Raw genomic sequence first — 20,477 nt, forward strand, 5'->3', positions numbered from 1 at the left:
TTAGTTTAGCTAAAATCGTGTCCGGAGACACAGGAATTTTACATTTGGTTTCCAGAGATTTAATGATTTCCTGAATCGAGGCAGGATTTTGGCCAACTGCTATTCTTGCCTTACCCGTGAATTTGGATAGGATTATTTGTACAGCCAGATTCTTGGTTTCTGCAGTGATGATTGTTTCGCATGCTTTTAGAGCAGCGATAACTCCATCAGTTCGTGAGCTATCCCCGTCGAAAGAGGGGATAAGCTGCGGGATTGCTTTAACTAGTTCGAGAGTGGAAGCCATTTTGCTTTTTTGATACAACGCGGTCCACTGTATTATAATTTTAACTAGAATTTTAAATGATATTAATCTAGGCGACTTTAGTCTGGCTTCTAGTGACAATTTTGTCTCGGCGTAAATTTGCCTTAGTTTTGTTAGAAATATCGCCTGAGACTTGTCCTCTATGTCTTCTATGATCGTGAGGCACTAATCATAGTTGTTTTTTATATCTTTTAATTTGTTCTTAATAGTCGCTAGCTTATATTTCCTATTGAAATATAAGCCTTTCTGAGATTCGCTAATATCTGGTTAAGGGCTTCTAATTTTAGATTAACGAAGCTATGTGCTTCCTCTGAAGGCATAGGGGATAGCGCTTAATTACTTATATAACTAAGGAGAGAAAAAAAAAAATAACGCGCATACTGCACTTGCCGGTTGATTCCGTACAGCTGCCGACGATGCTGGTACAGGTGACTACGGAGTTGTTACAGCTTGTCCTGCTTTGCCACTACCGCTATTATGACTCCTCCTAGACCGGCGTTGGCTGCCTCGGTGTGGGCCATTATACCTTTGTTAGTAGAGATCAACAGGTAGCCCCCTGTTGCCGGCAGAAGCTGTTTCACCGCGTTGGGCACACTTTTGGCCTTCACTTCCACTCTAATATTGGTAATCATCACTTCGGCCGTCTTTAGCACCGCGCAAGAGTTCTGATAAGTTTTTACTACGGTCACTGTTTTTTGCTTTACTAATTCGTTAATGAGCTGACTCATGCTCTTTCTTTTGGTGTCCACTATCACTGGTGTGGATCTATTGATCCGTTGCATGGCTGTGGAACACTTTTCCATCGTGATTGTTGTTTCTTTCTGGTTCGGTTTCTTTACACTGTGTTTAACGTAGCTACGGACTTGGCGGCCCGTAGCGCGTTTTTTCGTTCACGCTTTTTGCACAAATCGTGCACCTTTTCCACAAATAGCGCAAGTACCATTGCGGCTATTATATATAATATTATTTGGGTGTTCTGATGGTACAACGTATGCTCCTCTTGCACATTAACTATTTGTATTTGGGCATCGCCCTCTAATGATTTGCTAGGGGATGTACCCATTTTGTCTAGTGACACTTTGTACGCACTGCCGTTTTACGATCTTATTTCGCACTTTTGTTCAGTTTCACGCACTTTTGTTTAGTTTTTCACGCACACTTGTGTTTCACGCACACAGTTGTTCATGCACTACGTCTTACTATTTCATTTCTCACTTTTCACGGCCGCCATTTCCTTTTTACACCCTATTTCAGCCTCTATTTTAGCCATTTCGTAGGCCATTCGGATGAGCGTGTCCGACTTCAGACGTTGCTGGTTGGCTAACAGCGCGCTCAATTTGATCACTTTAACGCACGAACGCTGCGATAACCCGTCCGCGATTTTGCTTAAGTGTAGTAGTTTCGAAACTACGCGCTGACGGAGCGCCCGATTTCGCTCTTCGCGGTCCATCTCTTTACTCGATTCACACGAAACGATAACGATACAGTGTCTACGGTAACCACGTTACCACTGTCACGGTCGCCATGTAATAACTTCGCTGGTTCTAGAGGCTGGTTTGAGATGTTGGACGAGGGGTGGACGACTGAAAACCTTTTCTTTCAATTCGGCTGGTGTCTGGGTGTGACGAGCCCAAAGGGGTGTCGTCAGCCAGAGCAGCGTCAGAGGAAAGACACAGATAGGTTGGAGTCAGAATTCAGTCTCGTTGTATTTTGGATTTGTTCGTTTATATACAATTTCGGGATTAGTTCTTAACTCTATTTTACAATTAGTAGGAGTGAGACAGCTGGAGAGGCTTTGCTAGCCGAAAGTACTTTTCCGCATAATCAGCGCACTTGTGCCCGTTGCGCAACATTGTTGGCATGTTCCCGGGTCCCAGCGCAGCAGCGCTGAGGCATCGGTAATTTGACCCGCGTGGTTGTTCTGGCACGGTGGGCCATCGGCGCATCGGCGCATCAGCGCCGTGGTGTATGCGTAGCGCCGGGGCTGCTGTCAAGTGGCTGACCATGTTTTGGTTTTGGGTCGTTCACTCTTTATTGGGTGCTAACTGACGAAGGTAAAAATGTAGGTCAGTAAAGCAACAATGTTTCTCCGGGTTCTGGTTCTGATGACCCATGGTGAACCTTGGAGGTGAAGAATGAACGATCCCTGATGAACGGGGAGTGAATATTGGTGAGCGATGAATATCTGCCACACGTGGTAATAGCCGTTTTCGGGATGTCCTCAAGATTTATCGGAACCTGGTGGTACGCTTTCTTCAGGTCGACCTTCGCGAACACCTTTTTTCCGTTAAGGGTCGCGGTCTTTTGCGTTTCAGATCCACCAGGAGGTCGTAGTGGACCAGGAAGTCGGCTCCTATAATGGCTGTGTTGACGTCGGCGATGATAAACGTCCAAATGAATGCTCGGCGCAGGCCCAAGTTGATTTTCATGGTAACCTCGCCAAACACGGGTATCCGAGTGCCGTTAGCAGCCACGAGCGTTACCTCGGTTGGCTTGATGTTCTTGAGTCGGCGGTCGCGCGGCACGAGTGATAATTCGGCGCCGCTGTCGATCAGGAAGGATGTTCCTGACTCGAAATCTCTGATACACAGCCGAGGTGCGGCGTGGGAGCGAGTGTGTGCGACAACTCGAGCTCCCTGCCTCGACTGGCGTTCCTCACCTGTCGTAGTACTGCCGGCCTTCTTACAAGGTTCGCGACAGCGAGTGGCGTTATCGCCGAAGCGATTGTGGTACCAGCAGAGTTCTGAGTCATGCGGTACCGGAGGGCCGTTGCGTAGACTCCCACGTCCTTGGAGGCGCCCACGGGATTCACTTCCTTGGCGGCTCCTGCCTCGTCGGCGTTTGACCGTCTGCAATTCCGTCAGGTCCCGCTTAAACACTCGCATCTCTTCCGTGAGCTGGCGCAGCATGTCGACGACGGAAGGCAGCGGAGCCTGGAGCAAGATGTTGCTCCGCGGTGTGGCTGGTGAAGTGTTCGGCACTTCGGCAGCGGTCGTCTCTGCTGCCGATGCGCTTTTCGCTGGGGTGTGGGTCATGTTGTCTTACTTTCGCTGTTCGATTTTTTGCACCCACTTGATACACGTGGTTTTCACAAAAAATGGCGTCTTGCGCGCCGGTCGCGTGTCTTTGTCTTTGTTTTCTCGTGTGAGAGGCGTTCCTCACGGTGCTTCGCTCGCTCAGTACGGTGAACGGCTTCTGTTCGCGCGCGAGAAACCGACGGCACTGTGACGTCACGGGTTGCTCTCACTCACACGCAGGCGATCATCCGACGATCGCTCTACGCGGTTTTCGCTAACGGCCGCCGTTCTCGGTACGTGAAAAAATGGCGGTAACTCTCGCGTACGTGCGGTTTTTTACCGCGTGTTTTCACATCCCTTTTCGACCACTTTCACAGCACCGTTTTTTTCACGCAGTTTCACTGTGCAGAGGGACTTCGACGAAAGCCGGCACGTTGCGCCGCTGCAATCGTCGAAGCAACGTTGAAAAAGTTCACCTTTGGCTCTTGTCGGGTCACTGCACTCAGCAGCCGGCGTTCGGCTTGCTATTCACTTAGCCTGATCACGTCGGGGTCACCAATATGTGGAGGTCGCTCCGTTGGACCCACACAATGTACGAATGTAATTTGAGATCAGGCCAGGCAAGGTCTAGTGACTTTATTATTTACACGGATTTGTACATTACACGAACTAGAACATGTTTCACTTGCGCGGGTGCTTAGAACATACGTCCGTTCGTATCGAAAGGTTGCGATCAAGAGAACGCTTTCGAGCGCTTGAACGCGCTCGAGCAGCGCTTATGGTGCGTCTCCACAACGCACGTGGAATTATTAATACTTCGAGCACCTAAGGCGCGTGTGTACGGCGCGCGTGTAGGTGCGATGAGAAATGTGGAGCTCATACCGCTACATATATTTGTTGACCGTTTGTCGATTCTTGTGTGTTGATCCAGGCATACTGCAAATTTCTGCAGATAACGACTGCAGATGACGAAGAAATTTGTGAACATTCTCTTTGTCTAGTAATCTGGAATTGCAAGAATAATCTGCCTCGGTTAAAAAAACCATTTGAACCGTTCGATGCAGAATGCTCAGGCACATGTCAGAGAGAAAGAAAACATCAAAATATTAGTTCATTTACGGGGCAACGTAATGATGTTTTAACTTAAGTTCGCGCTCGTTTTCGTTCGACCTTTTTCTCTCCCCATTCTGCCCTTCCCCCTCCGCAGCCGCGTCCCACGAGCTCGCGCGGTTTCTTCCGCTCTTTCCCCCGCTGCCTACGAGCGGTTCCATAGTGAGCGTTGCATTTGCCGGTAAAAAACCAATATGTACACCTCAACCGATTCGGTAGGCTTTCCGGTTCAAATTGCATACATTTAGGGGCCGCACATTTCAAAATTTGACCGTTAAATAACCAGTGGAATGATCAAGAACCTTAAACATGAGATTAAATCAATTTATGGTGCAAAAAACTACCCAAATATTATCTTTTGACATTGAAAATGTAATGGCATCTCCCTCTCCTCTTCTGTAATAGCACTATTTAACGTTTATAATGTATTTTTAAAGATATTTAACTGAAAAGGTGTGTATGTTTTTGGGACAATTATTATGTCTAAATCATCTTTTTATCTATCTGGAAGGGACGGGGGAAGGTACAAGCGATGTACTAGGTATATACTCGCTCCCTCCCCACCCCTCCTCCACTTTCCACATGTATTTCTGTGTCCGGCTCATTCTATCGGTTATCCAACGGCAAAATTTTGAAATGGATAACCGCTAAAATTATTTGAATCGGTTGAGGTGTATATCTTGGTTTTTTACCCATTTGCCTCTTCCTCGACCCCGTCGCAGACAGCGGGGGTTTCGTTTTCAGCCACCTCAGCCTTCCTCTCGCTGCGTCACAGGCAGAGGGATCTACTCATTGTACAATGGGTGAGAAGTCTTCTCACTGCTATGTGGGTGATCTGTTTTATTTCGTTTAATTTAGGAGAGCACATAAATGAGCAAAAAACGACTATATACATGTAGGATATGGGAGAGCAAGCGCGCGCAAAGAGAACGGTGGCGCACGAGAGAGAGACAGTACTGAGAGAACGCGCCAAAAGAAAAGCGGAGCGCGCAGCAGTCACGTTCAGCCGATCAATAAAGTCGTAAAAAGAACCAGTTCCGTAAAAAGAGTTTTCCTACATACAGTATGCAAAAAAAACATTCTAACAAATTAACAGTGTGGCTGAATTTTCAAGGAAAGTCTTACTGAAAAAATATAATTACATATCAATAGTTTAAGTTTCTAGTCTTCATCATTTAACTTTAATTTTTGAATAAATAAGGACAGACGACCCGTTTGTTTACTTTTACTTTTTACTTTCTGCAAACTGTCAAGTAAAAAAGTTATGTTAGCAAAGGCGAGTAATATAAAACCAACACGCAAACATGTGTCCTTCTCTTTGTTTTTATCCAAATAAAAAATTAAGTAAAATAAGCACTTCTAGTCAAAATTGTTGGAATCTATTATTTTACTTTTCAAAACGTTCTTGTTCATAGCCAACCGTATTTTGCTTTTCAGTGCTTTTTTTAAGTGCTTCCGATCGATATTTTTGCATTCCAAGGACTACATGCCACATTTTAATACATATTTGTGGAAAATCGGACAAAATAGTTCAATTGGATTCGCGCGAAAAAAGCTGGTGATCCTAAGGCAGATTGACTTTTGACTTTTCGAAATAACCGATTGAAAATTCACTTGCCTGATGCTGGTTTTGCTGGGCTGATTGCTGGTTATTTAATATTTTGTGCCCTTTTTGGTCAGCCACTGTAATTCGATGCGTGATTTCCTTCGCAGTTTGCGCATTCTTGCAAGTGTATAGCGATTTTCTCTCCTTGCCTGTTGCCGCTACCTGGCAGCTGATAATGTGTGCCTACCAGCACATTTGTTGCAGATCGCTGGATGATTACAGTTTGCAGCCCTGTTAAATGTTGGTTGTGGCGCATCCTTTCGCGGGCGCCGGAACGGAGTAGTCTTTGTAAATATGGTGGCGGATTTCTTACCTTCACGATAAATGGTGTTTGTGTCCTGGCCGCGCGAAGGTACGCCCGACACTGGTGCTCTCGCGTGGCACCACGATGACCTGCACAAAGTTTCTTTCGGTTTAGAAGAAACCGCTTCATCAGATCAAGCAACCAAGGTATCAGACGAACAGGCTAGTCTTCCGAGAAGTTCTAGTACCTGAACGTGGATACCAAAAAGTTGATGATCTTTCTTAAGATCAATTCCGTCGGAGTGAGGCAACCCAAAGGGTGTATAGTCAGCATCCGAAGGGAACTGTCCTAAGTCGCAAGCTAGTTTCGATTGAGGAGAAAAAGTAAACTCAACTCGTCCGTTTGGAAACTAATATGCAAGTAAAGTCTTTATTCAATATTTCTGCGCCTTATATACCGAATATTCGGCGCTCCCAAATAATCTCATCTCGCTTACTCCAGTAGTTCATCTCGTACGTGTCTTTTCGTCACATGTCTCGCATAGAACTCTACTGGAGTTGCGTAACGTTCCTACTTGGTTTTGTTTATAATAAACTAGCTGCCCCGACAGACTTCGTACTGTCTTTGATCGGTCGTGGGTTTATCGTAAACAGGAACTTTAAAATTTTAGTAGATATAATTTTATCTATTCCATAATTTGGTAGTATTCGATTTATCAATGAACCAAATCAATAGCTAGGACCGTTAGTGATGTTGGAAATAGAGATGCGACGTGCTTGTAAATATGAGCTGGAAAGTTAACATGATGTTTGAGTTTTAAGGCTTTGCCTTTCGGGCTAAATGACGTCATTTGGAACAACGAATTATATTTTCCCAAGTATTTTTAAAAAAAGTTTGACTTTAGTATTCGGCTTGCACATAGCTCGTTAAGTTCAAATGCTGTGTATTTAACGGCATTACAATACGACACACTTGATCCATTTTTCCCCGGTATTCAGCTTACGATGATTTAAATAGTCACATGGTAGATCATAACTAAAAGCACCGCACTTCAAATTAACTCAAACGTCGATCGATCAGATCGAGGGTCTTTCTTCTCTCTCGGGCATTCTCGGTGATCATTCCGATCGCAAGCCGTTCCTGATAGGCAGGATATGTTGGCATTGATTTCTATTACAATTCGATTACTGCTGCTTTACATGTTTGTGCATGCAATTCCGATCGTTTACCATTCATAATCCGATACGTTGAAAATTGTCAATGATAAGAGGCACGTAAATCAATAGTCGAAAATTAATATAATTCTTGATCAATTCAAATATTTCACAACTGAATAAGTTTTTGTTATTGTTTCATGTAAATTGATTTGTGAAAATTAAAGCAACTTCTTAATTAACTCATGACTTAACTAAACTTGGTAAGAATTTGGTAAGAAAATTTAAACCAACAATAGACATACCAATAAAAAATGGTAACGATTTGCAGCATTGCCGGTCCCATGGTTATCATTCCACCCTCGCCGGGCTCCCTCTCTCTCTCTCTCTCTCTCTCTCTCTCTCTCTCTCTCTCTCTCTCTCTCTCTCTCTCTCTCTCTCTCTCTCTCTCTCTCTCTCTCGTTCTTTTCCTTAACATCTATTGGTCTCATTTTAAAAATTATTATTCATGAATTAAACGCAACTATCTAACCTTCCCACCCCTCACTCTGCTCTGCAAGATGTACGGAATGGAGGGTGGTGATGGTGGATAGGTGAAAGAGGCAAGTAAAAGAGTATTAAGTGAATCCAATCGATTTAGAGACCATCAAAACCTTGGAAACGATACCCATATTGTCCAAAGACGTATTTTAAGGTTTGGGGTTGTATGGAGCCCCCCCCCCCCCCCTATCCTCGTCCAATATGAACCAAATTTTGTCCCATAGTTTCTCAGATAACCATCAACAATTGTGCAAGTTTTAATGGTATTCGGTTCATAACTTGCGGAGTAATGAATGTTTTTAACTATCAAGTGTTAGAGAAGGGCATGAAGGAAGGTAGCGGGGGGTTTCTAACCATGCCTATAGCACTCACCGGCCCCAAAAACCCCCACCTACCAAATTTGGAGTCAATCGGTCCAGTAGTTTCGGAGTCTATACCGGCCATCCGGACAGACACATTCATTTTTATATATATAGATTAAGATTATTAATTATTGGGATCATAACGCGCGCTCGCGGGTCTGTGGTAATGTGTTGTCAAGTGGTGCGCATCTTAATGTTTGTCACGCGCCATGCGCCTAGCGCAACTTTGTTCTGTGCTATGATTCTTTGTTCTTGCATCTTTGGGTTCAAAGTATGTATTTCTCTTTGTGAAGCGTGATCCAACGTTGCTATGTGGCAATTGCGTTTGTACGCAACTCCGCAACTGTACTTTCTCCTAAATTTTGGTTTGCTAGCTCCCTTTGGCGCGCGTTCTATGATTTCCACACATAATCTCTGCATTGTATATATATATATATATGATTAATTTTACACGTCGCGTTCTCAACAGTCTTCGTGGCGCGTTCTTTCGTGGGCGCCGGAACGCCGGATTTTTGTACTGCATTGGCGCATTATTTGTAGAATAGTATTTCCACTGCACTCTCTGGTGGTAGATTGTCTTAACTGTGCGAAGCAGGTTCAGCGTAATTGTACGCTACCTGCTAGTCGTAGTTTTTGTGCTTTATTGTCAGATTTTTGACGCTCATGGGCTCGAGCGATTCGGTGATTATCGCTCCTTGTACTTTCTCTACCGGCATGTCGTAGAGTCCCGTTAGGACTATCTTCGTCGCTAGAGGAAGAGAACTCTAGTTGGTATCTGTGGGAGTTGACGTTGCTAGCCTTGAAGTGCGCCAGGACTTTTTTGTAATCGTTAGAGTTTGTCATGCGAACCACAGTGCCTCTACGTATAGCATTCGTTGTGTAGTCTACTACACCTGCCGCGATGATCTGCTTGTGAATATCCGCGATATTGTGGGTAGCCACTGTTCTTGGCGGTGGCGCTTTTGCAGATACTTCACTTTTCTGCGCTTGTGGTCTGGTATTCTGATTGGTGGTCATCTGGGATGCTGTGTTCAGAATCTCGTACTCGTTCGAGAGTTCCAAGTCTGTGCTGGTTTGTGGCTGGGAACGTTTGTGAGTAACAGTACAATCTATCATCGTCACAATGGTAACGATAATTTACGTTTATGGCAGAGCATTTGGCAGTTTATAGTTATTACTGGGCCACATCTTAGTAGCTAGTAGTACGGAGGGATTTAGTGCCTTTTGCCTCCCTTCATCGTTCTAGTAGATGTAATCGAGATCGTCTTCGATACCTGCCGCAAGCGTAGTAGGAAAGGAACTGTTTTTATATACTATTACCCTTAATCGTTCCCTGATTGTTATACGTAACTATCCGTTCTATTAAACGCAATTATCGGATATTCTTTGCATACTCCGTGATGATTGCAGGAGCATACTTGGAAAACTTTGATATCCCATACGGTGGGGATAAACAAGAGCGATATCACACATATTATGCTGAATATGTTACCGATTACGGTTACGTAAGCATTCCAGTTGGCCGAATCGATCGCTTTTTTCTTCATCACCCAGATGGCGAAGTGCGCTATACCAAGTCGCCCTACAACCTGAAATTCATAAAAGGAGCGAGTACAGCGTTTTAATATACTTTGTTGCGAATAAAGAAACCCACTACCCAGATGGTAGGGGCAGTGTAGCGCATGTGTTGTTCACTTAAAGATGTTTCGGGAAGAACTTACGTCGATAGTGTTGCAGAATACCAACCAAACAATTCCAAACAGTCCGAAAGGGATGCACTTCGTATTGTAGTAGCTGGTACCGAAGAACACTAGGAAAACAGCAGGGGTAGACATTTTAGACCAGACGGCGGACAAAATTTTTAGCGCTGTGTGAAACGAAAATGAGAGAACGTTATAATACTCCTTGAATAACAAACCATTTAGGACGTTTGCGTCATCGCAAGTGCAAGCAGGTATCAGGCATTTTTCTCTGATTTGAGGTTAACACTAACCTTCCTTAAAACCATGCATCGAGGATCCTCCGATGATATCATTCTGCACCATGTCTCGCTCCCCTTGGTTAGACTCCGGACGTTGCTTTGCTACAACTTCAGTTGAGATGAGATAGCCGTTGATGGCACTTAATAATTGGTATAAATCGACGAGCCTGTTGAAAATGCTACCCTCCTTGTCCAGTTGTCTAGCACCACTGCAATTGTCATGTTCAAAAGAGAGTTAGAAGATCGAAGCGTTAAATTAGAATAGCGGCTTTAAAATGGATCGTCATGAAGCCGGACTGTCTAGAATTACCAGTAGATACAGAGTGTGGTCAGCAGAGGCAGCCAAAAGGTACTGATCTTGGCCAACCAGGATATTTCACCCCTTTTATGGATCAGTGTCACTGTGCAAACAACAAGCACCAGCAAACAGACGATAACGGCAATAAAAATAAACCAACGGTCTGTACCTGTCAGAATTCGTAGAGTTCAAAGTTACTTGGAATGAATCGTATATGGGGCAGTTTACGAAGCACTTACTGAATTTGTGTAGTTGTGTGGGTATTGAGCGATAGAGTACTGTCGTAACCACAACGCTGATCGTAGCCGCCAATATTTCTATTGTCGGATTGTTTGGGTCCATATGGAATAACTTCACCAGCCAAAGGACGGTCGCTAGGATGAAACCTGAAATGTTAATGCGCCCGGTTAGTTTACCATTGGACACTGCCGTTTGCATTTGAAATTTATCAAACAACTCTACCACATACCCGTTACAATACAGAACAGCGGCACAATGAAAATGTTGGCCAACATCAGTACAGTTGCATTTGTCCAGGTGAAATTGTCATTCATGAAGAAATCCAGTGCGAACAGAACAATTGAGATGATGAAGTCATCTATCATGGTCACAGCCAGAGTCGACAGGAAATGACACGGATTTGTCGTATTGTTACCGGTAGGTTGTAGCAACTTCGCCAGGGAAAGTCGAAGATTGTTCAACAATAAAGGGAGTGTAGCCACAAAGATTGATAGCACCGAGAAATGCTTTGGTATTGCCCAGACCTGTATAAATGAACAAGCAATTGTGTAAAGACGATCTGCAGGATTCGAATGACTTTCGAGCATCATACCTCACCGTGGTGCCTCGGGTTATCGTTAGTCGGCACGCACGTTACCCTTAGGCAGATTGGAAATTGATGGATGGAAGGATGTATGATAGATTAATTGATGGTGAATAAGCCGTGCCAAAGCAGTTACATTATTAGACAAAGCATGATGATGAACAACACATTTAGACAACCACGATGATAGCCACCTTTCGGACGTATGTATTTTTCAGAGATTTCTGAAACTCTGCTATTCGGTGGCTATTCCGTAAGAGGTTATAAGCTTTAAGTTTATTAGCTTAATACTTAGAATTTTTTATAAGCTTAATACTTAGAATTCGAGCATTTACCTTCAAGTTTTTGATGATGTTAGTTACAATCATGCCGCACGAGACGATTGCAATGTTCAAAACGCTACGTCCATCGTTGTTACCTCCACCTGAAAGACCAGTAACTATTTTAGGCGCCCTCGGTTCGGGAATCGTTTCACTTTCTTGCTTCTCCTTACCCTCTACTGCCTGATTGCTGATACCAAGGAAATTCCTCACCTTCGTCAACAGTGGTTGGTTGCTCGCGACGTCTGCTGTATCTGAAACAGTCGAAGAGTTAAATCGCGGCCAATTCCCGTTTGGGTGAAAGACAAGAGTCAAGCGCAATGGTTTTTCCACCAGCTCGATTCAGAGAAAAGGAAAAGAAGAAAAATAGAGAATGCGGATTTGTAAAGACCTTCGTTCGAGGTCTAGAGCCTGACGCTTCGCCCTCGCCGAAGTAACCAGTTTTTTTTCGATAATGTTCGTAAATTTTAACAAAGAGCTCAAAATTTGAGCAACATATCTGGAAAATAACAGCCACTGGGTCAATTGGTGGATGATAAATAACACGGATTAACTGATAAAAGTGCCCATAAGCTCGATGGGTTAGTTTTTATGCTGCAATGGACACCGGGTTTATCACTTTATAGTTTCCAAATGCTATCTATTACAAGCGGTTTTATCATCGTTGCATATTCGCCGGTTGTGCTTCGATTATTTTCAATTTATTGTTGTACGAACGAAACGTAGAAATAAGATACAAAAAAATAACAAGTACATAATACTTACGATCGTCAACAACGTTTTCGTTAAGATTGTTATTGTCATCTTCACGGGTTTGGGTTGCTGCTTCGATATCGATGTATATATAATCAATCTCCATGCTAAGGGATCTGATGGATCAGGTATCAGTTGCCAAGGAGAAAAAGGACTTGCAGAACAAAACAGAATCAGCACTGCAAAAGAGAGAGAAAGAGAGAGTGAGAAATAAAATGTTTTGTCATTTTGAAATAGAATGATTCAATTCTATTGCAATAATAAAGGTTACAAAAGCAGTACATTTGGTTATATCAGAGCTTTACAACCGAGCCGCAATTAAAATGAAATCAATCAACGCATGGTATGGTTTTCAAACGGAGATTCGAATTCGATGCGATTTTTAATGCGGAAACAGTCTTTGAGGTGAGGCAAATGCAAAATGCAATCCAATGCAAAATAAGATGCAGGAGACAAATCTTCGAACAAGAAAACACATTGCAATGAACGCTGAGATTTCTTATCGCTATTCCTACCTTCAGTTCCAAACAGTAAGGAGTAATGTCGAAATAATGTTTTAAAAAAAGCATGTTTGGCATCTGCCAGCCGTACGCACTTATCACCAAGCCCAGTCTGTGGCCTCGGTTCTCACAAAACACAAGAAATAAAAAACTCACAAACAGACTAAAAATGCGGCCTAGCCCAAACCAGTTCGTCGGTCTGCTAGTGTGTCGGTAGCTGTAATAGACTTACTAATCGATGCTGAATACCACAAATTAAAAAAAAAACAATTGCTTCCTGCACTTCCACACATAATAACACATACAGAGAAGAATAGAAGAAATTTTGCTCACACACTCCCCCTTTTTTTCGCGATCCGGGTATGCACGTCACTGAGTGCTACTACTCCTTCCTTCCTTCCTTCCTTCCTTCCTTCCTTCCTTCCTTCCTTCCTTCTTTCCTTCCTGTACAAGGACAGACCTTTGGCAAAAGAACTTCACACCGCATTATCACTCAACTGGAAGAAAAGCGGGACATCGTCAGCTCGAATCATCCATCCAATGGTATGGTAGGCGGATGGTACATCGCGCGTAGTTTTGGACGATGGCTTCACGATAAACCATCTTATTTACCGTCCATATGTTGTAGCAGTTTCATTGTACAACTCTGTATCAACTCTCTAAAAGACGAACCCACGGGATTTGTCAAACAAGAGTATTCCACACATTTACAAGTGTTTATGTGCACATGACATGTGCAAATATCGAAGAAATCTAGACGGATTATTAAACTGATTTTTGATATTCATTGCAGTTCAATGAAATTAAAATACAGAAGAAAATGATATGGCATTGTTAAAAGATTCTTTCTTTACCCACAGAGTTAGTCGAAAAGTTCTTTGTCTGGCTACAAAGCTTATTTGAATTATTTTGCATAGATTGAATTGCGATCATCGTGTAAGGAAGCACAACAAACGATAATTGATGTTGGCTTTCGGCAGACTTGGTATAGCAGACTGTAGAATTCCCTCGCTCATCGCTCCGTGACGGTGCTACTTCGTTATCACACTTCATTATTATGGTCACTTCATTAGGCAAATTAATTCGTTTCGACTTCTTACGGTCATTTGGCTTCTTGTGATGCTTTCCCACTAGTAGTTATCGGCTCTTAATATATGCACAGTATAAATGCTACTGCTAATCATCGTTAATTTCGTCACACTTTTCGTGTTGAAGCATTTAAAGCAGACCAATATGGAATGCAGAAAAGACAGAAACCAGCCAAATGTACATAATTTATGAGATTGACCTAGCCTCAAGCCTCAAGTTTCTAGTCTAGTTCTAGTCTTTTAGTTTCAATAATTCAAAGTTGAATTCCTGATTACCTGAAAGATCTTTAACTACACAAACAATACGAATAGTTAAATATGACTCTCATATCTCTAATTTAAACCTTTTTTCTTTTCAACTTACAGAACCCCTAACAACTGTATTGCAGTATGATGGACAGAATTCTACGTAAACGACCAAGATGGCAAGATTTTCATCGATCACCCTAGATCGGATCGGAAGATCCTTCCGTTCATTTACTTTTGGTCGACTGATCAGGACATTGCTCCCCAGTTGAAGCAGAAAATGGGTTTCGTAAGTGAAATGTGTCGGAGAGAAAGTTACATGAGCGTTTAACAAACATGTGTTTGCCTTATTTTCAGCAGACGAGGGGAAGCCGAAAAAAGCATCATTTTGATGCCACTGGACGCGAATCCAGACAGGCGAGAAGCAGTAAAAGGTTTGGGTACGTATAGAGCAGTTGTGACAAGTGTGTTATAAAATGAAATAAAGCTTACACATTTTAATATGAATTTTCTCAAATTTGCAGCCCTTATTTTGATTGAAAGCACACGCAAACGGCGCTGTAAGGTGATCTTCAAGGGTCAAATTGTACTCTTTACCAAGCAATGAGTATTCCGTCCATTTGATAGTTCCTAGCGTATGGCCAGCAGAGGTAACCATCTCATTGATCATCTTTCGTAAAGCAGAGTTTTAGGTGAATTCGAGCCAAACATTGAATTATTTTGGAACAGTTTTTAAGACGAAACCGTTCAGCTTAACTACTTTTTGTCTAATTAGGAAACTACAACTCAATTCAATCAATAAAAAAACAATTGATCTTAATTTGGGGAAAGCATTTGTAAAAATACAGTCATGGCAATAATTTCGGGAAGAGGTACCTTTTAAAAATGCGCTATTTACGGTGTCCATCGTAGCTCCGTGTTGAAAAGAAATTTAAAAATCATTCTGGGATATAAAAATCGATACTCTTTGGTTCGATTGGGAGTTTTTCGAGATTTTGTTCAATTCACCATTGTTCTATTTTTTAAAGGGCGGACTACAATGCTTCAGCTTACGCAATAAAAAATCCAGCCGATGATTTGGATTGGACAAGCCGTGCAACGGATGCTCATTGGTAAGCCAGGGTCGTCGCGGACAGGGTCGACAGGGAGACGAGTTCTCGCCGCAAGGAGGGCGGCGTCCAGCTTGAAGAAGGGGTGATGGAGGGCGTGTCGAGGCTGAACCAGGTCGACGAACCCACGTCGACCACGGCAGCCAAGAGATGGCAGCAAAGATCGGGCCGATCCCGAAGGAGCGAGAAGTCAGTTGCGGAAAGAGGACGGAAGCCTTCGAGAGAGGTCTTACTGGTTGTCCACACTATAAACAAAAAGGAAGATGTGATGTTCACTCACTAGGTCAGAGGCTCAAGGACCTCTGCCCATCATAAGCGGCCACCCCAAACCAATGGCGGGGCCAATGAGCTCCAAGGTGGTGGACCATCCCACAGCCCGTCAGCTCTCCAGCTGGGTGCAATACTGCGATGAATTCCAACTCTCCAGCTCACAAAGCCGTTGCTAAGGAGCAAGGCACTGGACACCGTACGAGCACTTCTTATGCACACGGAGAGCATTGAACAGGTCGTTGAGACGCTTCAAACAAGGTACGGGCCATCTGTCGGTTCCCATCCCGAAGACGGATTGATGGACTTTCCTGTTCAGGTCCAAAATCTATGTCCCACCGCCATGCATAACATCACTCTACTCCACCAGTTGATGCAGAAGCTGACACCGGCACTGACCATCAGCTGGGCCGAGTGACGAGCTACGTTGTCTGACAGGAGTGAGTCTGGCAGGCTTCAGTGCATGGACTTCTTCTTTCGCTAACACACCGTACACGCAGTAACCTATAAGCTACCCCGCGCAGAGGAAAGAGGGGCTGCCGGCAACGTGGCAGTGCAGTCCAGTCGGCGCGGCCCACAACACAAGCCCACGGCGAGAGAACAGGGCGTTTGCCAACGCCCATACGAAGAAAGCAACCGAACCGAAGTGCCCGTTGTGTAAAAGCAGGATGCCCTGGACTTGCCGAATGCCGAAACGGATCCGGAAACAAGCGTGACGCAGGCGAAGAGGGAGCAGGTGAAGAAATCACCGCGGCCTAACTGTCTCGAGCCAATGCAGGGACAGCGCAACCGGGCGACTTGCGCGAAAGAAGGCTGCTCCGGAAGACATCCTACGCTGTTACATATGCCTAAAACAGAGGTAGGTGCAAAGAAAACCGAAACTGAATGAGGTATCTGTAACTCACACAACACTTTAAACTACGACACCCTGCCAATACGTCGGCTGCCGGGTCGGCCTAAAATTCTGGAGATGACGCAGCGAGAGGAGCGGAACAGGGTTCCCACCAAAGCGAACTCAGCCGATGATGCAACCGGCGCGTCGCTCGCGGTCTTAGATATACTAGTTAACCAAGCACAGGACTAGCAAAACAATTTGAACGTACTCACCACCAGAAAGATCGTAGCTAGCGAAATTGATTAGAGCTAAGGGAAGCGGACCGTACCACGTACACGTTGGCACCGGAAGTATGATTATGATCCTTTTCTAAAGTCACCCTAGTGACAGAAACCAACCGGGTCTTTTAACCGGCCGGCTGTTTAAGGGTTTAAACAGCGTCCACACGACACACAAAGTTATCGCAAATACTTTCTTGCTCCTTCAGAACACAACACAAGATCACTGTTCACATATGATTTGACAGCTCCAAAAGGTGCGAGAAGCTCGTTGTCGCTTGCTCGCTGTATATTCGATCGCAACACGTGGATTTCAATTATCGCCATCACTTCTCGGCGGATTTGTATGGGATGACGTTTAATTGAGAATAAGTTCTCCAACATTCGTCGTCGTGTAGACGCCGTTTTCTTCGGTCGTTGTCGGGGCCGGGGCAATCTGTGGAGCGTCCAAACGCTGCGTTTTCATTGCGATTTTCAAGCGCAGATCCCATAGATTGTGCTGATTGTGCAAAACATGAGAAACAAACAATGACGCTTCATCTAGACGGCAATGAGAAAGCTCCAGGGATGCAATTCCCATACGAAAATGCTCGAATCTCTAGGGGAATTGTCTAGACACCGCCCCCCCCCCCCCCCACACACACACACACACACACACACACACACACAAGGAGAGCGCCGACCGGGGCAAGAGCGTGCGCTAAAAGGAAACTTCCCGACAACACCGGCCCAGCAAAGGAACTGCAGGCATGCTTCTCGGGGTCACCATCGAGTAATAGAACCATTGACAATAGATTTGACATGCGTTTCGAGCTGCAACCGGTTTGGTACGAACAGTTTGCTTCGTACTCCGTTTCATAAAGAACTGAAAAGTGGAGAGTGAGAACGAGACCCGCGAAACGAGCAGCATCAAACCTCGAGAGCGGGGGCAAGCCGAAGACCGCACAGGACGATACCGGAGAAGCGGTACGCCAGAATTGGCTAGGGATGGCCAAGTGTATGATAGGCCGGTTGCGCGGCCAGAGATGCTAAAGGTGCGCGAGGCGCAGGAGTGCGAAAAGCTACCGTACCAGAGGTTATCTTAATCTTACCGTAGCTTACCAGAGGTTATCTCAACACGAGGTATGAATATAAAAAGACCGGTGCTGACAGGTCGTGTTGACAGTACGAGAGTTGGGGGGGGGGGGGGGTGTTGTTAATTACGTGTGGTTAGGTGTTAACGATTGTCAAACTTCATAAACAAACAAGGGCAGCGGGGCCAAGAAAGACATAGAAACACACCACAATTCTTTTGGTTTGGACCTGAGTTCAGGACCTTTACGCCGAAGCGCGTGTGTTTATCGTACATATCATCATAGTCATTTACATAATGCGAGGGGAAAATTAATGCATTTTTAAGTTTGCCGTTCCAAAGCATTGTTGAAAAGGTGCTTCGGGTTGTCCTACAAGCGTGAAATGTGCATCGTTTTGTCATATTGTTAATCGTTATTCCTCTTCCAGTAACAGCAGCAGCGGCGGCTCGAACCAGCGTAGCACGCACTAAAGGAAATTAAAAGAGAAATAACTTCCATCGTCCATGGTTTACCTTGAGGCATAGAAACGAACTCGCATCATTCATTCAAGCGAACTAAGAGCTGCGATAGAAGATAGAAAGAAAGGGCCCACCGCAAGGTTCTGTTGAGATGGTTCTAGCAAAGGACACAGCAAGGTATGATGATTGTAGGCGTACTGCTTACCTTCTTACCAATCAGGCTGCAATCGACGAGTGGTCTTGGCCTGCCACAAAAGCAGTTCGAAGACGCCACGTAACCAGATCTTCTGTATGACTGATTCCATGCTACATCTGAGTTCGGTGCAGTTCAAAATCGTGTGTTTTGTGAACCTACATCGAGAGTAAGTTTTGTTGTGTTAATTAAGTATGTTTTGCGATTAAAGTAATGTTTTCCTTGCAGCTCATTCTCTTCATCGAGCGGTACGATGTTAAGGACGGTCGCGTTGTTGTTCTCAAATTTAAATCGTCCAGTCGGAAGTTGTTCTTCTGGATGCAAGAACCGAAAGCAGATAGCGACGAAGCGGTGGTGTTGGCGAGTCAATGAAGCAACAGCGGGAACGTTCTGTCTTCATGTTTGTAATACCGTAAGACGAAGAGTCTCGTTTATATTTGATTCACCCTCGTACATAAGATATGCATCCTTCCTATCCGGTTTCATTTTCTGCTTGAGTGAAGGAGACGTGGCAATGCGTATGTATTATGGTAAACCATTTACGATGGCGTTTATGTATCTCTTTGAGGCTGTTAAGAAGCAGTTTGACTACCTGCTGGCGTGGAGCGAAGGCATTTTACGACTTTTGCGGCCTATCCCGTCCCCGTCGCAGGTAGCGGAGGGTTCGGTTTGAAATCTTTGCTGTTTTTTTTTTTACCTTGTGTGCAGAGGGAGTGGCTCTGTGTTCACACGAGCGGAGATGCCATGGCTTTACACAGTTACACCATTTTTAATCTTCTATCAACAAAATCATATGAATATAAGACACCAAGAATGATTGCAGATCATTCACGATGACCTATGGGTTCATACCAAAGAAAGAAAGCTTTCAAATGCCAGTGTTCTTCAAATGCCTGCTGCTGGACAAGACAGCAGCGAGATCAATTTTCAATCGAACGTCAATCGTTCGACTACTCATTTAGCTCAGCTGTCATTCTAGGACACACGATCGAAAGAGTTTGGCCGCTTTCGTCGTTCTCGCTTTGATGACAATCGGCTGGTTGGTCATCATTGCACTTATTCTTCAAAGGTTTCGTCCGTGGGCAAGGCTATAGACAATCAGTGTACTGTTTACCAGAAAAAGGGGAACGTTCGATTTTACGCCCTCGACAACAAATTGGCCAACGTACGAAAACATCGATGAGCTGGCGTCGAGTTTAAAGCGTTGATCATTGATAGAAAAGCTGTATGAATGAATACAATTACTCACCTTACCAACATTCAGTGATGGCATAAGAAAAAGAGCTTAAATTAGAATGCGAGGACAGAACGTTGCGAACGTTGGTGACATGACATGGTGAAATGAATGCACGGGTAAGCGACAAGCCTGACTGTTTCCAGGTTCGTCGCGCTTTTTGCAGTACTACAGCAAACGAAGCAGATAGACGAAGTAACCTGAGCAATAATGTTGCTTTTCTAACTACCTGTTCGGTCCGAAATCTTAATCGTCAGAAACTCTTTCCAGTGGATGCCCAAGCGGGAAAAGCTTATGCCATTTGGCATTTTCCACATGACGTCCAGGCGCTTGGCGACGTTCCCCATTGTGTACCGCTTTTCAGCGCTTTTTCTATGATCAGCTCCTCTCCTCTGCTTGCGGCGGGGACGAGGAAGGGGCAAACGCGACGCTCACTATGGAACCACTCGTAAGCAGCGGGGGAAAGTGTGGAAGCAACCCCGAGAAGGAGGAGGTTTCATGCAAGAGCTCCATTTGAATTAGCTTAAAGTACATGAGCGAAGAATTTGAAGCATATTAGCAGAGATTGAAGAAAGGGAAGATACTATTGCTCCTGTTACCTTCAAATTGATTGATCAGAAGCTGAGCGATTGCCAACGGAATCTATTATGCCTGTATTCCACCACAACAGAAGCGATTCCTTATCAT

At 44.4% G+C, this 20,477-nt stretch overlaps 1 protein-coding gene and 1 long non-coding RNA gene across 2 annotated transcripts; one reads left to right on the forward strand and one right to left on the reverse strand.

Annotated features, from left to right (window-relative positions):
* Positions 1-2,556: 2,556 nt before the first annotated feature.
* On the reverse strand, positions 2,557-3,336 carry LOC125953796 (uncharacterized). Its single transcript, XM_049683576.1, has one exon. It carries the CDS (start codon positions 3,334-3,336, stop codon positions 2,557-2,559), a length of 780 nt encoding a protein of 259 aa, XP_049539533.1.
* Positions 3,337-14,481: 11,145 nt separating this feature from the next.
* On the forward strand, positions 14,482-19,157 carry LOC125956662 (uncharacterized). Its single transcript, XR_007469200.1, has 4 exons — positions 14,482-14,632; positions 14,704-14,783; positions 14,868-14,993; positions 15,372-19,157. It is a non-coding gene; the product is annotated as an uncharacterized LOC125956662 (long non-coding RNA).
* Positions 19,158-20,477: the final 1,320 nt, after the last annotated feature.

This window comes from Anopheles darlingi, chromosome 3, assembly GCF_943734745.1.
Source record: "Anopheles darlingi chromosome 3, idAnoDarlMG_H_01, whole genome shotgun sequence".
NCBI lineage: Eukaryota > Metazoa > Arthropoda > Insecta > Diptera > Culicidae > Anopheles > Anopheles darlingi.

What these genes read in the sequence shown, in the direction of transcription:
- LOC125953796 (XM_049683576.1), bottom strand. Translation starts at nt 3,336, where the DNA reads ATGACCCACACCCCAGCGAAAAGCGCATCGGCAGCAGAGACGACCGCT.